The sequence below is a fragment of the Tiliqua scincoides genome, chromosome 3 (genome assembly GCF_035046505.1).
Source record: "Tiliqua scincoides isolate rTilSci1 chromosome 3, rTilSci1.hap2, whole genome shotgun sequence".
NCBI lineage: Eukaryota > Metazoa > Chordata > Lepidosauria > Squamata > Scincidae > Tiliqua > Tiliqua scincoides.
The window spans coordinates 69,397,901-69,417,785 of NC_089823.1; the positions used below are offsets into that span (position 1 = coordinate 69,397,901).

Genomic DNA, 19,885 nt, shown 5'->3' on the forward strand with positions numbered 1-19,885 from the left:
CTCTGTAAGGAAAGGCCTACTCCATGCAGCTGCAGCCAGTTCAGTCAAAAACAAGGTAGTCATGTACATCTGGTGCTATTAGGAGCTGCCAGTTTGCCCAAAATGACTGTTCCTTCAGGTTTTTGCTTTCTTCCTCAAGTGGGCAGGCAGCATGTCCCACTGGCATACTAATGATAAATTACACCTTGCTTGTAAGTATTTAATATTGACATAAATATCTTGAAGCAATCTTATGTCTTCCTTGTTCAACAAAGCTTACGTAGAGAGGTTTAGGGCAACAAGCATAAGGATTCTATCATTTCATTTGAACCAACCAGGCTAATTCAGCTGCTGGTTACAAGAATTGGGTAATGGTGTGGCTAGGGTTTGGCCAGAACATGCTTGTACCCTTGTCTGTATGCCTCTCCTGGCATTATGAAACTGCATACAGTTACAACACCAAAGGCAGCATACTCGTAAGCCCAATTCCTGGCACTAGCATGTTCTCTAGCTGTGCTCTCCACCCTCCTCAGGGACAGCATTTCTCTGCAAAATAATACTCTTGTGCCTATGGAGTACCTATGTGCCTCCTGATTAAGAACTAAATTTTGCGTTATGTTAACCACATGCTGGTATAGTTAGATTTGCTTTTACTCACATGTAATGGCCATGCACATCTGCAGTTCAGGTTTGGGCCATGGAGCAGAGGTAGAAAGTATTTAACCCTTTACTTCTGGCACAAGTTTCCGTTTAACAGCAACACCTCTAAAGTAGCTCTTTAACCCTTAAAGTCAAATTTGCTACAATGGCAGTTTAAGGGTTAAATGGCTATGTCACAGGTGCACTCTTTTGTGGGAAAACACCATAGTAGTAAACAGCATTGGTGTCGAGAGCAAGTCTTTTCAGTGTTCCTGCTAGCACTGTAACCTCATACAGAGAATACAATTTTATAATGCCTGAACAGGGCTTATGTCCTGCATGCCTTACACATTTACAGAGGGGAACACTGCAAACACTAAAGTAATATGGATGTACACAGAGCAAACATATTTGTCATAGAGCTCCTGTGTCCGCTATGCCTTTCTTACTGGGCCTAAGGGCAGGTGGCAAAGGTGACCATTGGTTACAATGGTTTTGCTTTTTCATTTCACTAAATAGCTGCAATTTGGACTAATATTCTCTTAAACAGAAGGTTGGATTTTATTATTCCCTTGACATTTTATTTTATTTCTTACCTATGTTGTCAACCCTTCATAGCCTGTGAATCACAGGACCAAACCTTCCTATGATGGAATCTCACATCCCAGGACACAGATTGCTCTACAGATACAGTCATTTCGGTCTTAAATCAATTTCAGCATGAAACTGAAACATTGCAAAATCTCTCTTTGTTCTAGAAAGGAATTTGTTTTTGGGTTTCCATTTAATCTTTCCTATGCAAGTTTCCAGTTAGACCAAGTGAGAATATTTTTTTGTTTCTTTGTGTTCCTTTTCAAACCTTGCCCTAACTGATTCAAGGAAAGGCTTGTATGGGCAATCCATTTTTCTGGGCAATAGGAGCGGTTTCCCACAGTGACGTTAATCACATTCCTACAGTAATGAAATGTTCATTGTACAAGCATCGTGGAGGAGGAAAGTTAAACTTATTACTGGCTGGGGGAGGGGAGCTGTTCTTTTTTTATTTGTTTGTTCATCCTGGCAATGTGTATTCCAATGCAGGAAATGGGATGTGCACATTCTTCGAAGAATGGATTTTGGGGGGAAAGGTATCTTGAAATGCCAAGGCTTTTAAAAATGAATTTTAAAAATTAATAATTAACAATATTTCAAAATCTTATTTCTCAAAGGGCTTTTCTAGTGAATCAGATTTCCCTTATTACCTCCAGGGTAAGGAGCCAGGGGAGGGAGCGGGGCAGGAGGGAGGTAGGACCAGTGACACTTTGCTTCACCAGATCCTAAGCCTCCATTTTGGGCCACTGGCCTGATACGGAGGCTCTTGATTCTACACCAACCCTTCGGTCGCCATAGAATCTAGTAGCCCCATTGCAGGGCTATTTGCCTTACCCAGGGGAAGGGGACAAAAGTCCTCTTCTCCCGAGGAGCTGCTAGCACTGCCCAGTTAGTGCTCAGGATTCAGTGGCAGCAATTTTCTGCACCACTGCAGCTCCGTATGCCCATCATTTGCAAACTGAACACCTGAAAACAAGATAGTATAAAATACATTCCATTCTGTTTGGCCATTGAGTACTAGCTAAGAGCCTATTAGTACCACAGGCCACAAGCTTCACAGAATCTCTTTCACTTTGAGCCTTCCCTCATGGGCTATGTTAGATGCAAGGGAGGGCACCAGGATGCAGGTCTCTTGTTATCAGGTGTGCTCCCTGGGACATTTGGTGGGGCCGCTGTTAGATACAGGAAGCTGGACTAGATGGGCCTATGGTCTGATCCAGTGGGGCTGTTCTTATGTTCCCTCCCTTCTTCTGACTCTTCTCCCACTTTAGTGACCACCTAGATCTCTCTGCTTATGTCACATATCCACACTGAGATCAGTGCAGCCATTCAGGAAAACAAAGAGCAGCAGCAGGAACAGGAGAAGCCACATAGAACAATCTGAATAAATATCCGTTTGAACAGATATAATGCAAGTCTGAAGTAAACCATTTAAGAAAAATAAGTTGTGAAATTGCAGCACAGTTTTGGAACAGTGACAGCAACTGTAAAGAAATGTTTGAAGATGGCATTAGTTCAAGGAAGTTGTGATTAATGTAATGGCGAACAGTTAGAGTTGGGAAAAGCCCCTGGGAGACTGTGGCACTGTAGGAAAGAGATGGAGATGGGGCACAGAGCCTGAGACCATCCCTCTTAGTTGGGTAAGGAGCACCCAGCAGTGGCAAAATGACACACTTTCAGGTGAAGAACCTGAAAACCTGCTTTCTAAAGATTGCACCACTGTAGAGAAACATATGTCTGTATGGAGGAAGGAAGGCACACATTTCACTCTGCACTCACTGTACACCATGTAATTGTATGTTACACAGCCTTCTAACCTCACATCTCTTTCTTCTAATCTAGTGTTTCTCAAAGTGCGCTCCAGCAAGCTGTGGGGCTCCCTGAGAACCCTTCAGGCTCCATGAGCACACCATAAGTGGCTGCCATCTACCCCCACCTGGTGTGCTCATCTGTCTCTACTGTCTTCCCTGTTTGTGGCTCTCCTTCCACATTCCCCTCCTGTTTCATCTCTTCACTGGTTTTTGGTGTTGGGCACAGCCAGGGTCTAGGAGAGGGGAGTAAAGGGGGTAATTTGTACCGGGGCCCAGGGTCAAAAAGGAGCCAAAGGACGGAGGCCCAGAATTTCCTGAGATCTTACATTTTCCTATCTACTCTAGACATATTGCCCACGTGGGATGATGGGGACACTACCATGAGCTACTGGCAAGACATGATGGGCTGAGGAATCCATATATGACACTCTTTAACACAGTATCAAATCTGGAAGCATACAGGACTGCTGCAGTAGCTCTTTGACTTGTAGATCTGCTTACCATGAAGGAGCGTATAAAAGCTCAGGGACACAGCTGCAAGACTACAGCTGCTGCAAAAGCAAGTTTTGGTACACCAGGACACTTTCCATTCTAGTGTGAGCCTAAATACGATGATGCAAATCTTCTGGATGATTTTCTATATTTAAATGATTTTAGAGAGACTTAGTGTCCAACAGTGGCGTCACTAGGGGGTGCGGGGGGTGTGGGCCGCACCGGGTGACGTGCACGGGGGGTGATGCTAAAATTGCGGTGGTTAGGAATAACCCCATCATATTATATACCGTTGGATGCGGAATTTCGGGCGGAATGCAATGCAAGAAACCAGAGTGAAACATCTCCTTTCTATCAAAAGTTATGGCCAAAAAACCGGAGAACCAAAAATGCATGGATCTCTATGGAAAGTGAAAGTGAGCCGTATCCCGTGTTTACTCATGAGTAGGTGAACTTGCCTTAGTCTGTCGGAAAGGGCAGGCTGAGAGGAATCCAACTACACCAGAATGGTCCTGCTCCAATGAAAGCAGCCCCCAAAAACACCTGAGAAGGATGTCCTTCCCTCCAAGCAGATGAATGTATTGAGCCCTATGGAAAGCAAAACTAAGCCTCATGGTCACATTTACTCATGAGTAAGCAAACATGCCTTGGCTGGTGTGGAAGATCAGGTGAAGGAGAGTGCAAGGCTACCAGAATGGTCCTGATCCGATCCACCTGCACCTAAACAAGTGCTCCAGAAGGCAGCCTCCCCTCAGCAATCTGGTTTAAACAGAAGTTCTTAAATTGATCTGGGCACTGGGTAGGACTGAAAAACCTTACTGATTTTGGAGGAGGGGGTGTTATTGCAGGCAGGCTACAGAGGAAATTCACTTGGTGGAACAGGGCTGGCTTCTGCTTATTTAATTATTTGTTTTACTTTAATTATTTATACGGATTTATTTTAATTTGCCTGATGATGTCACTTCCACCATGACATCACTTCTGGTGGATCTTGGACAGATTGTCATTCTAAAAAGTGGGTCCCAGTGCTAAAAGTTTGAGAACTGCTGCAATAAGGTGTTAGTAGGTTATGTGGGGGGGGGGGGGGGTGACACTACTAGTGACCAAAATCACTAAAATCACAGTTTGGAGGAATAATACCAGCATGTTATACATCAATCAGTGTGTCATTTCATGCAGAATGTGTTCTATTAAAAGGTAGAGCCAAAAAACCAGTGAGGGCGGATTGATGGTACACCACCACACCCACCACCTGCATGCCCACTGCATGGGGATGACGCGCTGGCATCCCGCACCAGGTGACGCGAACCCTAGTGATGCCAGTGGGGTCCAATTCTATCCAATTTTTCAGCACCAGTGCAGCCGCAATGCAGCCCCAAGGTAAGGGAACAAATGTTCCCATACCTTAAGGAGGCCTCTGTGACTGCTGCCCCAACATAAGATGCAGTGCATGCTCCATTGGCACAGTTGCACCGACACTGGAAAACTGGATAGGATTGGGCCCTTAGGAGTGTGTTTGGTTTTCCATATTACAGTATCTAGCTGCTGATGCCACATGGGTTGACCTTGGTTCCAAAGACTTTTCCAGCTGTCTCTACCCTCCTCCCACCCTGTCCCCATTCTACTCACCTGTCACCACCCTCCCCTGCTCTATTTCACCCCACCCCTTTGCAAAGAGGTCCAGAAGAAACTTTGTACCCCCAGATAAAATTCCTCTCAGAGGCCCTGGGCTTAGCTCTGCACCACTCCACACATGGGCTGGTGTCCTGGGGCTCCCCAAAACTCCACACATGCATTGGTGGGGTTCCCTGAGACTCCTTTTAGGAGTGTAAAGGACCCCAGAGATTGAAGAGTTTGAGAACTGCTGCTACACTTATGCTTTTTTCTGCACTGTCTCTGTCCTCAGTGAGTGGCTGATCTTTCTTTCTTTCTTTCTTTCTTTCTTTCTTTCTTTCTTTCTTTCTTTCTTTTCTCATGACTAAACATTAGTTGATGGGGCCTCCCTTTGTCTACCCTTCCCTTTGGTGTTCTGATATCAGAGTAGGCCTAGCATGCCTTGATCTAGGCAGCTATTGGTTTATGGTGTCACCTTAGACCTTAAAAAATATGAATTTCAAAAGCCAATACAAAAATCCTAGTTGTAAACGATTCTATATATTTCTGTATATCAAGAGCATTTGAATGACATTTTGCAGGTGCAAACCAATTGAACAGCCACAGAGCTTTTCACCTGAAAGAAGGAGAACTCTTGACTCATCTTCTGAAGAGTGACCTGAACATTATCCAGTTATGACATCTAGGGTCTTGTACCCTGGTTTGTTTTCTTTAAGGAACTTTGGTGCCAGTGGCAGACTTCCCCAGCCTAAGGCAAAGGTCTACGATGGTGTCCCCCCACACACCAATCTGCCCACCCCCCACTCACCAAAATGTTGCTGAGTCTCACGCGACTCCAGGATGTATCAGGGCAGCATTCTGAGGCTTTAAACTGTGCTTCTGGCAAACCAGAGTTTACAACCACATCGGGAGCCTCAGAAAGGCTTCTGCGTGATCCTAGAGGGGTGCAGAACTCTGTGCCCTGGGCATTTGCCCCATTGAGTTAATGACAGGTCCCGCTACTACATGGTGCTCAGCTTTAACTTTTAACACCAAAACAAAATTTGAGAAATAAAGTTAAAACTAGGTACAAAAGTATCTTTCAAATTCAGGATAGAACATTTAGGTTAGATGGCTAGTAGGGAGAAGTAAATGACTCAAATGACCCCTGGAGTAATCAAGCCAAGAATTTGCAGTGCTTTCTCAGCTGTTTATTTAAGATAGAGTCAGTTAGTCACAAAATAAAACAGAGGTGTGGCATGCAGGTGCATTTCTATAGTTCTTTCAGGGCCTAATTAAATGTCACATGTAAATCTGTGTAACAAAATCCCTGTGGTTTTTGGTTTTTTTAGAGACAAGCTATTTCAGCAGGGGGCAATTGGGAGTAGAGAAGTGGTGGGGAGCACTTAACCCATTATCTACCTTCCACTTCTTTGATCCAAATGGCCTCCCAAACAGCTTTTCACGGTTTCCAGGTGTATGTTTGAAAGAAAAATAATCCCAGGAAATGTGCTTTTCTGAATGCAGATGTCTCAGATGTCATGGAAAAAATTTGGCATACATCCTTTCCATAGTGAGAAAATATGAAGGAAATGTTAGAACCCAGTGCAATTATTACAAACGTCGGCCTTATTTTTTAAAGTCCCTGGTTGCTTTTCTTTTTTAAAACTTGTTAAACAGGATTGACTACTTCACTGAGACTAGCATTATGGAAAGCGGTTATTCTAGTCAAGAGCCATATGCTGAATTAAGGAAGAGTTTATAGGCTGGAGGGTTTGGCAGCAGTACTGAGACTGCATCAGCTGATACACACAGACTGAAAAAATTAGATGCATCCGTTGCCCCCAGTTTTGTCACAATACCATATTTGGCTCTTCACAGGCTTGTTCTAAAGCAAAAATGGGCAGTTGGTTGTGTGCCAGTCTAGAAGTGTCTGTCAAAGCAAAAAATGGTGAGTAACATGTCTTGCTGCCCCGAGTTCAGGCAATTCTTGTGATAAGTTACATCAAAGCTTCAGAATCTTGTGTTGAGTCACTGTCCAAGGATATTTCTTTGTGTTATATAGGAAAACTGTGCCAATCATGGAGATTAGTTGGAATTTGAGCCTTGCAAAATTTCAGAGTCTTATCGGTTATGATATATTTACAAGCATTGTGCCAATCTCATTAATCATTATTATATTTCTATTGACTGGAAGAAGATATATGCAAATGTCACAAATGCTTACCAGGAAGTGATTTTTAAAGTATTTATTTTATTGAAAGATTTGTATCCTGCCTTTTCATAAAGAGCCTTAAGCAGCTCATATATCATAAAATAACATATCTGTGGTGAAAAACCCTGATTTTCTTCTACCTTCTGCAAATTTTTCATCCTATCATCTGAGGCTCTGACAAAGATCTCAGAAGGGGAACAGATCCAGCACAGGTCACAGTCATGTTATATAGGATTTTAAAGGTCAAAATTTTTAGGTCACAACCAATTTGCATTGTCATGACCTTGGGTGGAAGTAGTTAATGGAATGGGTCTCTAAGGCTCCTGACAGGGTCAGAAACTGTACTTCCAGTTTTCTGGAAGCACAGTTTAAAGCAGGTGTCAAACATAAGGTCTGGGGGCCAGTTGTGGCCCCCAGAAACTTTTTATCTAGCCCCAGTGGCATCACTAGGGTTCACTTCACCCGGTGCAGGATGCCAGCACATCACCCCCCATGCAGTGGGTGGGGCAACACCCCAGGTGGTGGGCGTGGTTATGTACCATCACTCTGCCCTCACTGGTTTTTTGGCTCTACCTTTTGATAGAACAAAGATAGAACACATTCTGCATGAAATGATGCATTGATTGATATATAACATACTGGTATTATTCCTCCAAACTGTGATTTTAGTGATTTTGGTCACTAGTGGTGTCACACACACTCCCCCCAGGGTGTCAACTTACTAACACCTTATTGCAGCAGTTCTCAAACTTTTAGCACTGGGACCCACTTTTTAGAATGACAATCTGTCCAAGACCCACCAGAAGTGATGTCATGGTGGAAGTGACATCATCAGGCAAATTAAAATAAATCCATATAAATAATTAAAGTAAAACAAATAATTAAATGAGCAGAAGCTAGCCCTGTTCCACCAAGTGAATTTCCTCTGTAGCCTGCCTGCAATAACACCCCCTCCTCCAAAATCAGTAAGGTTTTTCAGTCCTACCCAGTGCCCAGTTCAATTGAAGAACTTCTGTTTAAACCAGATCACTGTCAGGATCCACCTGGCTTTGCAAGTCTCAAAAAGTTCACCATATCAGCTGAAGCCTCTGTTTTGATTCTTTTTAGTGGGGGGGGGGGGGGGGGAGGCTGCCTTCTGGAGCATTTGTTGAGCTCCAGTTCCATCAGATCAGGACCATTCTGGTGGCTTCACATTTCCCTTTGCCTGGCCTGACCACCAGCCAAGGCACGTTTGCTTACTCGTGAGTAAATATGACCATGAGGTTGAGTGTCACTTTCCATAGGGCTCAATACATTCGTCTGCTTGGAGAGAGGGACTTCCTTCTCAGGTATTTTTCGGGGCTGTGTTCATTGGATCAGGACCATTCTGATGTCGTTGGATTCCTCTCAGCCTGCCCTTTCCAAGGGACTAAGGCAAGTTCACCTACTCATGAGTAAACATGCAATATGGCTCAGTTTCACTTTCCATAGGGCTCCATGCATTTTTGGTTCTCCAGTTTTTTGGCCATAACTTTTGATAGAAAGGAGATGTTTCACTCTGTTTTTTTGCATTGCATTGCGCCCGAAATTCCACATCCAACAGTATATAATATGATGGGGTTATTCCTAACCACCGCGATTTTAGCATCACCCCCCCAAGTGCACGTCACACACACCCCATGCGCGTCACCCGGTGCGGCCCGCACCCCCTGCACCTTCTAGCGACACCACTGTCCGACCCTCAGGTTCTCAGCTGCTGAGCAGTGCTGAGGTGTTACTGCTGAAAGGGCAGCCCGCATGAAAATTGGGCTCTCCTTTATCTTGAAATATGATCAAGATTTGCTTATTTTCTCTTCTGTCATTTGCAGTTAATGAGAACAAAGTGCTGATTTCTGGCCATCAGCTGCTTAATAATGTCACTTTCTGGTTAATGATGTCACTCAGCAGGCATCCTGAATGCTAACTTCTGCCCTCTGAATGAAATGAGTTTGACACCCCTGGTTTAAAGCATCAAGGAACCCTCAGGGGGCTTCCCCAATGCATCCTGGTGTTGTGCAAGGCTCCGTGAGCTCTAGGAAAGTGCGGGGGGATGGATTTGCACGCAGGGGGACAGTGACATCCTGCCAAGGGTGCCATAGCAGACCTTTGCCCCAGGGCATGGGGCTGGAGAGGTTTGCCACTGCATAACAGCACACTGAAAAGACATTAAACAGCCAAGAAGATTGTGTAACATTTTCTTATTCGCTGATATATAGCCGATTTACAAATATCGTAAAATCAGAGGCTTTTCTACTTGTGAGAGTCGTTCTCTTCATTTTTTTTCTGGATCTGCCTCTTGATGCTTTTCAGGAAACTAAGCTGAAAATGTGTAAAAGAGTGACCTGTAAATAGTGCAGTGCAAGTCTGTTTAGTTCTCCCATAATACGTTCAGCAATGCATTTCTAGAGAGACTATCAACTGCATGTCTTGTGGGTTCAATAAACATGCATTAGGCATTTTATGAGGTAACTTTTCACACATCTTTAGCACGCTTCCCAAATCTTGCTATGTATCATTAGATTCTTTTTTATTATTATTTTCATTTTTCAGGTTAGCTTAAAACATTGAAAAGTTTCAAATATAAATCAGCTCATAGTCATTTGCAAACATCACTTAGCATGCTCAGCATCCTAGTGACTTTCTAGTACATTGTTTCTCAAACTGTGGGTTGCGAGCCAATTTCAGGTGGGTCCCCATTCATTTCAATATTTTATTTTTAATATATTAGACTTGATGTTACCATGGTATGTGACTGCATTTGGGAACCTGTACAGACTTGTACTTTTAACAGACTACTATGTATATGCTCTTAACAATGATAGTAAATAGGACTTACTCCTGGGTAAGTGTGGGTAGGATTGCAGCCTAGGATTGTTAATAAATTTTCCTGCTTGATGATGTCACTTCCGGTCATGACATCACTTCTGGTGGGTCCTGACAGATTTTCATTCTAAAAAAGTAGATCCCGGTGCTGAATGTGTGAGAAACTCTGTTCTAGTAGATATATGCATAACTATATGCAGTGAGAATATTTTAGCTATGGAAGTGTCTTATAAGTGCCCTTCATATGATTGACAGCACAATCTTAATGTGACGCTCTGCCTGCTGTGCCAGCCTAGAGAGTCACAAATGTGCCATATCCCCTGTATCCCTCTGTATCCCCACTGATGGCCAATGCTGGAGGTGAGTGCTCTGCAAGCAGTGAAGGGGAGGGTGGCAAGAGGGTAGAATGGAGGGAGGGAGGGAGTATTTCGGAGTTGGGGAGGGTGGGGAGGGAAGAGGTTCAGGAGTGGGAGAGGGCAGAGTGGCGGAACAGGCTGCTGCCATATCCTAAGCCCCACCCCAGACCTGAAAGCCTTACACAGGGCTGCTTGAATTTGCGTCAGTGATTTATCTAGCATAGATCCAAGTAACCCCATTGGGCAGGCTGGAACTCAACATGGGGTAAGGGGAAAAATATCCCCTTACCCCGAGGAGACCTCCAGCCTGCTCCTAACCTGCACTATGGAGTGGGCCAACCAGCCCAGCTGCACCAGCTCAGGTTAGGATTGGGCTGCCCAAAGTACAGTGTAGAAAGAAGTTCAGTTTTCAAGCTGAAGAACTTGATATTTCTTTTCCTGAAGCCAAATTTGCCTTAATGAACCTAATTGAAAGGGGTGATGTGTGTGAGGATTCCTGGGGAACTGAGTTAATCAGATTTTATTTGAAATCCAATCAATACATATATTCCTATTCTGTCATTTCAAATATCTGAATAATCAGCACATGCAGGAAATTCTTCTACTCTGCCTGTTGCTCTTTCATCACTCAACTATAATCCCCTCCGTGTAATATGATAATCTTTTCAATGACACTTTTACCACAAGGATCTGGAAAACCTATTGTAGAGGTAGGTTTCATAGCTGCCAAAAAGTCACTCGACTATACTGCTACATGAATTCTCGTAACTGCCTTGTATGTGCTAGTGAATTGTCAGTGTCATGTACTTCCATATATTCACTGTAATATAATGAACTTATGTTACACTAAGATGTAGTGAAACCTTCTTATCCAGGCATCCACCATCTGGAAACATCCTTACACACCTGTGTTTGGGGAGTATTTTTGTTTGTGTGTATTTGACAAAGTCTTTCTCACCATTCCAGATATCTCTCTAGGGAAGGCATAATATACAGTATTTCTCTGTCTGGAAATTCTAGAAAGTCATTTACAAGAAATGGGGTTTAGGCACCAAGATTATATATTTCAGCCCTTCAAGTCTACAGATGATATCGCATTTGAACTACTCCAATAATAAAATCTGTTTTCCAAATTAAAATACATACTGGCTAATGTAATTGTTTGTGCACAGTATATATATTTTACAGGGGTAACTGTGAGGTACTCATGGAATGGGAGAGACGCTTTACAAGCTATTTATTTTCACTTGACTTGCAGCACACTTTTATCATTTACCACATTGTCTCCAAATAAGAATTGAGAGCCTCCAGCAATTTCTTTCTGCAAGGCCTAACCATGTTGTTACCAGTGTGCAAATCTCTTTCCTTCTACTCTAATAGCAGCAGATCTGCTATAGCCTTCAAATGCAACATATGACAAAACCCTTTTCTTATTGACAAAGAACATGAGAAATCAAAACTTGTAACATTTTGAACTCCTTGTTTATATAATTCCAAACTGTTCCATCTGCAGTGGGTGTCCCATGCAAGGAATAATGCAAACCAGCAGTGAAGTACACTCAGAAGTATCCATTCTCTTATAACTCATTTCAGAAATAATAACTTGTCTACACAAAGCTATTTCTCCTGTAAGTCACACTCTTTTTAAAGAGCATGCAATTTGCTACAGGACAACACATTTTCTGGTGACATAAATATTATTAAATTTTTAAAAGGAGGGATAGATCTGGCAGCATGCTGGATCGTATCCTCCATTTTTCTTCCCAACTCACCCCCTGGTTCTCCTTGAATTTTTTATATATTTTTAATATTTTTACTTACCTCCTACAGGCTGTCCATTTGCCCCCTCCACCACAGCATGTAGCCCATGCTTCATTGGCATGGCAGCATCTTAAAATGCGGCAAGGGATAGGATAGGGTAGTCAGCCATGCACTTTCTTTAAAAGGAGCTACGTTCCCAGATAAATAAGGAAGACCAGGTATTTCTTCCTCACAGCTTACATCCTTTCAATTCTGGTATGTGGAGCACCCTACAAGATTCCAATGGTGGCAGCTGTTCAGTAACAATCCTTGCCAGTAGTCTGAACCACTGGGCAGGATTAGACCGAGAGCTTTATTCCCAGACGAAGGCAATGGAGAGTTCAAAAGCTATGAAAGGCTTAGAACAGCATCAGAAGGCATTAGAATTTGTTTGTTTGGGCAAAAAGCAGTGGCAGATTTCTAATCTTTGAGTAACAGGCAGCGAGAGAGCCTAAAACACATTACCCCTGAATATGGCTTAACAAAAAAGACATATGGGAACCCCTTACTGAGCTCAATATCCCATTTTCCTTTTTAGCAAATGTTGGGAGATTTTAAGGGAAGATCTAATCTCCCTCTTTAAAGGAGATTGTAAGGGAAGATCTAATCTACAATGACCAGTGGTGGACTTGAGGAGTAAATAAAAATGTTAGCATGTTGTGCAGAATGGCATTTTAATGAGCAGAAAACATTCCTGTTCCCTTGCTGTTTGAATATACAGATGCACAGTAATTCAAAGAACCAGGTCTGACATTTTGAAGATGCCTGAAAGTACAGGCCTCCTACCTTATCAAGCTAAGAATTCCTGTAGAATTACCAGGAATTGTGGGGGGGGGGGGGGGATCTGCCAGAGGCCCCAAGAGCACGCTAGTAAAGATTAGTAGCTTGCACTGTTGCTTACAGAATTGTTTAAGTATATTAGAGACCCTGCCTGTAAATATTGAAGCAAGAACTTAAGCTTTACTTGCAAAGGAAGAACATTTCTCAGTGGAAGTTGGTTGAGCATGATCCAGCTAAAATTTAAGTTATAGGTTTCACTGATTTCAGGGTCTTAGAAGTTGTAAAATCCCTCCCATTGGAATAAAAGGAAGTAAAGATAGGGTGAATTGATTTAAGTCACAGTGATTAAAATAATTGATTTAAATCAAGGGGGAAAGACACAATGTAAATCAAGTTTCCCCTTTGGAAATTAATATATTTCCTGGACAAACCGGCATGCTAACAGGTTGCTATGACAATTCAACTGTATCAGCTGGGCTCCAAAAAGCTACACTAGGCATATCCAAATACTTTGACATGTTCAGTGCAGTTTTTCTTTTTTTTTACTTTTTTCCATTTGAGCCACAGACCATGCTATATCACAAACTGATACACAAACTTGATGGACTTACAGGCTGGAATTGCCTGTATCCTAGTCTGTGATGGGGTGTAGGGCACCAGCAATAATAAATCACAACTTATTATGACATTCATAATTCTTAACCCCGGAAGTTAGATGTTTTCCCATGTGTTTTTTTTTAAAGATAGAAAGTCAGTCCTTAACACACTGCATTTGATAGATAGCCATTATTCAACTTTAGAAGATAAGTGTAGGCTTTAGCCTGTTTGTATTAAATTCAGATTTCATTGAAGAATAGGGTTTCTTTAAAGAGACACTATAATTGCATCTTTTGATTAAAAAATCAATTAAAAACATTAAATCATTTGTTAGTTTCTTCCTTCCCTGTCTAGCAGAGCTTCACTGTGCCTAGCTTATGCTTTTCATATTTCCCTTTGTCCAACAACTAAGGGTACAATCCTATCCACATTTTCCTGGGAGTAAGCCCCATTGACTCTAATGGGACTTACTTCTGAGTAGATATGCATAGGATTGGGCTCTAAGAATAAGTAGTCCACAGTGGCCAGAAATTCATTTACATTAAAATAATACTGCCAAATCCAAGGCTGAAAAAAATTCAGGGGGTTTTCAAGTCTAAACAAATATAATGTATCTGCAGCTTTAAAATATTTACATAGTAATTTGGTAATTTTGGTTTTAAGAAAGCAAGATTTGAAGCTTGAAATGGAACCCCCTGAAATAGACCAAACAACTTTATTGTAAAAAGTAGATTTAACAAGTTTGTGGAGGCGGTTGTGGGCAAAACTACACAGAACTGAATATATTCTTGTTTCTCAGTCAGTGGAAAAAGTTATTCATATAACTTTTAACATTATTTCAAATGCTAATATGCACAAGATATCATATTCCTATGCAAATTTTTAAACCCTACACAGAATGAAGGAGCTGAAACAATATCAACTACATCAGCATAGAAACAGTCATCCCAAAAAGTAAGTTGTTTGCCTTATTTTAGTAACATAAAATTAGTTACATTAGTAACTATTGAAACTTCTTTAAGAACTTCATTTAAAAGAGACTGACCTGCATCAACATACACTTTATGAACATCCTGCTCTCAGACCAACTACTGAATGGATGGCAAAGTTACCTTTTAAAAAGAGTGAGAGAGCAAGGATAATTTGTTGGGATTGATTTTGGGGATTTTTTCTCCCACTAAACCTAAGCTATTTTGAAAAGCAACCCTTGCACATGCAAAGCCTGACCAGTAAATAAGTGCAGTTATTCCCTTTTTGAAGACAACAGGGACACTCTTGTCGATCTAGAAGAACTGGATTATAGCCAGTGGATTCAAGCCAATCCACCATAAGCATAGCTCCCAGATCTGAAGGGATCCTCATAGGATTGAATGGAGTTCACACTCTTACAGAGTTGGCTGCAGATATAATTGCAGTACCGGTGTGCACCACATGGGGAGTGGAGGAAACAGGGCTTGTACTATGCTCTGTGGGGATTTCTGCACATATCAGTGGTGCTCCTTTGGTGGATTGGAATGAGTCTTCTTTCTTTTTTTTTTAACCATTGCTTGGAGAGTCAATTAGTACCCACAATTTGTGTTGCAAAAGTTAGCATTTAATTCAAGTAGAGGCACAGTATAAAAACAGTTACATCAATTTTAGTCAATATATTTGCTTATTTATTTTAGAATATACTCTACATCTGAATAAAAAAGTTTTTAAATATCTTCAATGCATATACAACAGTGGGACCGTTTATCTTTCCACAAATATATGGGTGTACATCTGTCAACTGGTTCCATCCTCTGCAATAGACTATAAATAGTTCTTAAGTGGCTTATTTGCAGCGTCATTTAAACCAGTTCATACATAATACGGAAAGATAAGTGGCTTTATTAAAGGGGAACAATAACTGTCCACCCTGCCTGTAAAAAACAAGAAATGTTAACTAGTACTGATGAATACATTTTTGTGCGTTGATTTTTTTAAAAAGACTGTTGCCATTTCTAAGAGCATGCAAAAAAGAGAATTCTTAGACTTTATATATGTTACAAAAGTAGTGCAAAACAGGAAAGTGATGTAATTGCCACTACTATTGCCACCACCACACACGGATTTCCAGTGATTACACGCCTATTTCAGTAGCTGGCCTGGGCCACTATACATCATTCCGAGTCCTCAGAATCTGGAAATTTGACTGCCTGGTTGTGCCTGCTATCCCCAGACAAGAGATTCATCACCTGCCATCCTGAATGTTTCCAGCTGACAACAGCAAAATCCCATTAGTATGCCAGCCAGCTCCTTCCACCCTCTCATCTTCACGTTCTTCTCCCCCAAGCACACGTTATTTCTGAACTCACTACCATACTATGTTCACTATTAACCCCAAGAAACTCTTCTGCCCAGTTTTTGCCTTTATACATACAGTTACATGCATCTCTCTCTCACACACACTGACCTACACACAAACAGTTCACTCTTGCTGTCATTCTTTCCTAACCCTTCCCAAACTCTTATTTCCCCCCACCCCTCAGTTCTCACACTCCAGTTGGCTGGCTGGCTAGCTAGCTGGCAGGTAGGCAGGCTGCACATTCCCCCTCCTGGGTTCAGTGCCCCCAGCTGCTGACTCCAATCTCCTCCTTGTATCTGTTGGTAAGCACATTGGCCTTGCGGGTAAGTTTGGAGAGTACTGTGTGCAGTCCGCTCAAGTGATAATGAAACTGCTTCTCCAGATCCTCCTCCATCTCCCCATCCTCAGGGATTCCCCGGTTAATGTCCACTGCGCCAGGCCCCCCATTCAACTTGTCTTTCTTCCTGCTAGTTGCCTCCTCGCTGGCCTGCTGCAACACCCCCCACTCTATGTCATTTCGAATGGACTTGAGCAGCACATAGTGGCTGTACATGTCTCTGCAGGAGCAATAGGTGCCGCTGGGAGTCCGCTGGGCCTCCAGTTCTCCACAGCCACCCCCAGAATCCAGCTCCTCCAACAAGAGAGGCACATCCCGAAGCAGGCTGGGCACCATCACCGTCTGGTCCATGTTGTTGACGGCCCCAATGAAACGGTTCATGGCATTGAAGAGGGAGTGTTTTTGGCAGTAGGAGTCACAGATCTGCATCATCCTGGCTGCTGGGCGGGGTGCAACTAAAGCAAGGAGAACAGGCTGACTACTGCTGCTGCTGCAGAAGGGTGTGCCACCCAAGGCCAGGAAGCAGGGGCTGCTGGGCTGAGATCAGTGTGTGGGCCTGATAAAACCAGGCACCAAGCGGAGGAGGAGTTTGGGATTGGTTGGTTGATCCAGGGGAAAAAAATACAAGTGTGCCGGCTTGTTCACCTTCCACGTCTTAAGCCCTTACTTCACCAGAGCTTTCCCAGCCTCAGAGCAATGCTGTTAAAGAGAACCAAAGATGGCGATTAGGAGCATGCCTGGCCCCAAGCCTCACTGCTCCATCCCTCTCCCCCACTCTGCTACCAGTTTCCTCCCTCTCCATCCTAGATCGACAGCTGTGTCCAACCCCCAAGTTTCACTCCCCTTTTCCCATCCTTTCTAATGGTCTGAAAACCGCATCCTAGGCCACCAGTGAGAGAAAGAAAACAAGAAGAGAAAGAAAGCACGAAGGCAGGCGTTTCCTTCCCCCCCCCACATGCCCCCCCACCCACGGCTTAAACCATTTCTGCCCAGGGGTACACATTGATCCCTGTTGCGTATATGCAACGTTGGGCAGAAATGGCTTAAACCGAGCCCTAGAAAAATATGAGCCCCTAGTGAAGAGCCCAGAGGAGGGCTAAAGCGAGGGCACTGCCAGGAGAAACGCCAGCCTGCCCTTGCCCGCTCCCGGAGAGGCACCAGGCGAGAATCCTCTCCACACTTTCCTGGGAGTAAGCCCCACTGACTCCAATGGGACTTACTTCCGAGTAGACATGCCTAGGCTTGGGCTCCAGGCTGCAACCCAGGAGGTCTCTTCCCCCCACACACACAGCCCGCTCCTCACCAACCCTCAGCAAGCTCCTCTGCAGCTCGCCTCCTTCGGATGGTCTGCAAAGCTGAGCGCGACTCCGCTCTCGAGCACGGTGCTCTCGCCCTGCCCCCGACGCCAGAGGAAGCCGACCTTGGCGCGCTCTGAGCTTCCTCGCCTTCAAAGGGAACTCCCTCCAGAGCCCCGGTGCGGAAAGCGAAAGCATCTGGCTGGAGGGAGAAAGGGATGGGCGCGCCTGATGCAATCCCTCCTCCTGCATTCAATCAGCGAGCCCCTCGCCAGCTAGACCTGCAAGCGCGCTGCACAGCTCTGGTGCAGCCCAAGAGCAGCAGGGACAAAGCCGAGCGAGAGCGCGCGCTGCCTGCCTGCCTCCTGCTGCTGCTGCTGCGCACTCACCGTGATGCTTCTAGGCTGCTCCGGGAGCGTCCCTGCTGCGCCCTGGTCCTGCTGCTGCCGCCGTCTCTCGCCCTGCGCCCATGCCCAGAGCCGTATTTATAGCCTGTATGTTAAGACAAGGTGTTTCCAGGGCCACCCCCTTGCAGTGAGGCAAGCAAGAAAAAGAGGCGTCTCTCTCTCTCCAAGTGACCACATGCAACACCGGTTTGTGCTAGCAGGGGGGAGAGGGCGGCTCCGCCTTTCTCCCGACTCCCACAGAGGAGGGGGGCGCTGCGGGCGACTGGCGACTACCAGAGCCGGCTGGGGGAGGGGAGGTTGTCAAGCACAGCCCCGCAGCCCAGGCAGACCGCGAAGGGAAGCATCAAGAAGTCAGAGGGAGGCAGAGGCTGCCCTTGTGGCGCCACCGATTTCAACACAGGGCAGCATCTCGCTCCATCTTTTCACAACTCGGCGTTAGCAATGCGGACTGAGAGCCCAAGCCTGTGATGTCTACTCAGAAGCAAGTCCCATTACAGTCAGTGGGGCTTACTCCCAGGAAAGTGTGGACAGGATTGGGCTGACACTGGCTTTTTAAAAAACTGATTTAAAACATCTTGTCGTGGTTTGTCCTTCCTCGAACGTAGGAACCTGCCTCGTGTGCTGTTTGCTCAGGGAGTTGTGTGTGTGTGTGTGTGTGTTAAGAGGCGATCGCACATCACCTACGCTCACAACCAGCCGGGCAACCACCAAGCTGCGGCCCCGTGTGGCTCCGGGATATTAAACATTTGATTGACAGCCCAATCCTAACCACGCTTTCCTGGGAGTAAGCCCTACTGACTCCAATGGGAGTTACTTCTGGATTGGGATTGGCATAGGATTGGGTTCTGAAACCGGCATGCCAAATTCTGTGCCACCCGCTGCCTAGGCGTAGAAGTGGCAGAAATCTCTGGCATCCGTCCAAGAGAGTTCACCTCACTGGCAGGCTAAGGCTCTCAGAAATCGGGGACGCGGAACTCCCCCCCCCCCGCAGGAGCTTTGCCTGTACACCCTGCCCGTCCTGCACAACGAAAGACGGTAGAGTGGGGGACTCGCTGCCTCAGCATCTGACCAGGGTGCAGCTCGACAGCCTGCTTTCAGTGGCATGTGTGGTGGTACCTGGGACGTCAGAGGTAAAGAGAGTGCCTCTGAGCAAGGACAGAGTGACGAAGGGGCTCAGAGGACGTCGCACCAGTCGGGTTATATATACAATACTCGTTTTAGAGATCAAGCACCACACTCCGGCTGCAATCCTATCCAGACTTGCCTGGGAGTAAGCCCCATTGACTATACTGGGATTTTCTTCTGAGTAGACAGGGCTAGGATTGGGCTATCAGTCCCAAGAAAAAGGAGACCATGTTCCACAGCCAACTTTCTGTTCTTCCAGCAAATTTTCCGCTCTAGACTCTAAAAATAGTATTCGCAGTTCATTCCCCTGTCCAAACTAGGTTAGAAGCGGGAGAGGCTCAGCAGCCTGTGGACCGTTTGGTTTGGGTTTTTAATTGAAACGTGGTCACAGGGCGCTAAGTCTGCTGGGAGGGGGAACAAGGTGATGCTTAACTTTTTCGCCCTGGGCCATTTTTCCGATCAAAACAGCCTTCCCCTGCTGCCTCTTTCCCCGCGGGATTAGAGAGCGCAAGCGGCGCCAGCACTTTTTGCCCTCGCTTGCCGGCAGACGAGGAAATGGGAAAGAGCTTCAAATCAGCTTCCAAATTCGCTACCCACTCGAACATCGTTTAAGTCCCGCCCTCGACCCCGATCTTGACTGATGCAGGTCCTGAGGATGCTATTAACTAACGAGTGGGCAGATTGCCCAAAAAATTGAC

General features: G+C 44.7%; 1 protein-coding gene across 1 annotated transcript; it reads right to left on the reverse strand.

The window, feature by feature from the left end:
• Positions 1-15,266: 15,266 nt before the first annotated feature.
• Positions 15,267-16,942, reverse strand: MID1IP1 (MID1 interacting protein 1). The gene has a single exon (XM_066620632.1). The coding sequence runs from the start codon at positions 16,790-16,792 to the stop codon at positions 16,280-16,282; it is 513 nt and encodes a 170-aa protein (XP_066476729.1). The 5' UTR covers positions 16,793-16,942; the 3' UTR covers positions 15,267-16,279.
• Positions 16,943-19,885: the final 2,943 nt, after the last annotated feature.

Coding starts and splice junctions, on each gene's coding strand:
- MID1IP1 (XM_066620632.1), bottom strand. CDS start 16,792: ATGATGCAGATCTGTGACTCCTACTGCCAAAAACACTCCCTCTTCAAT.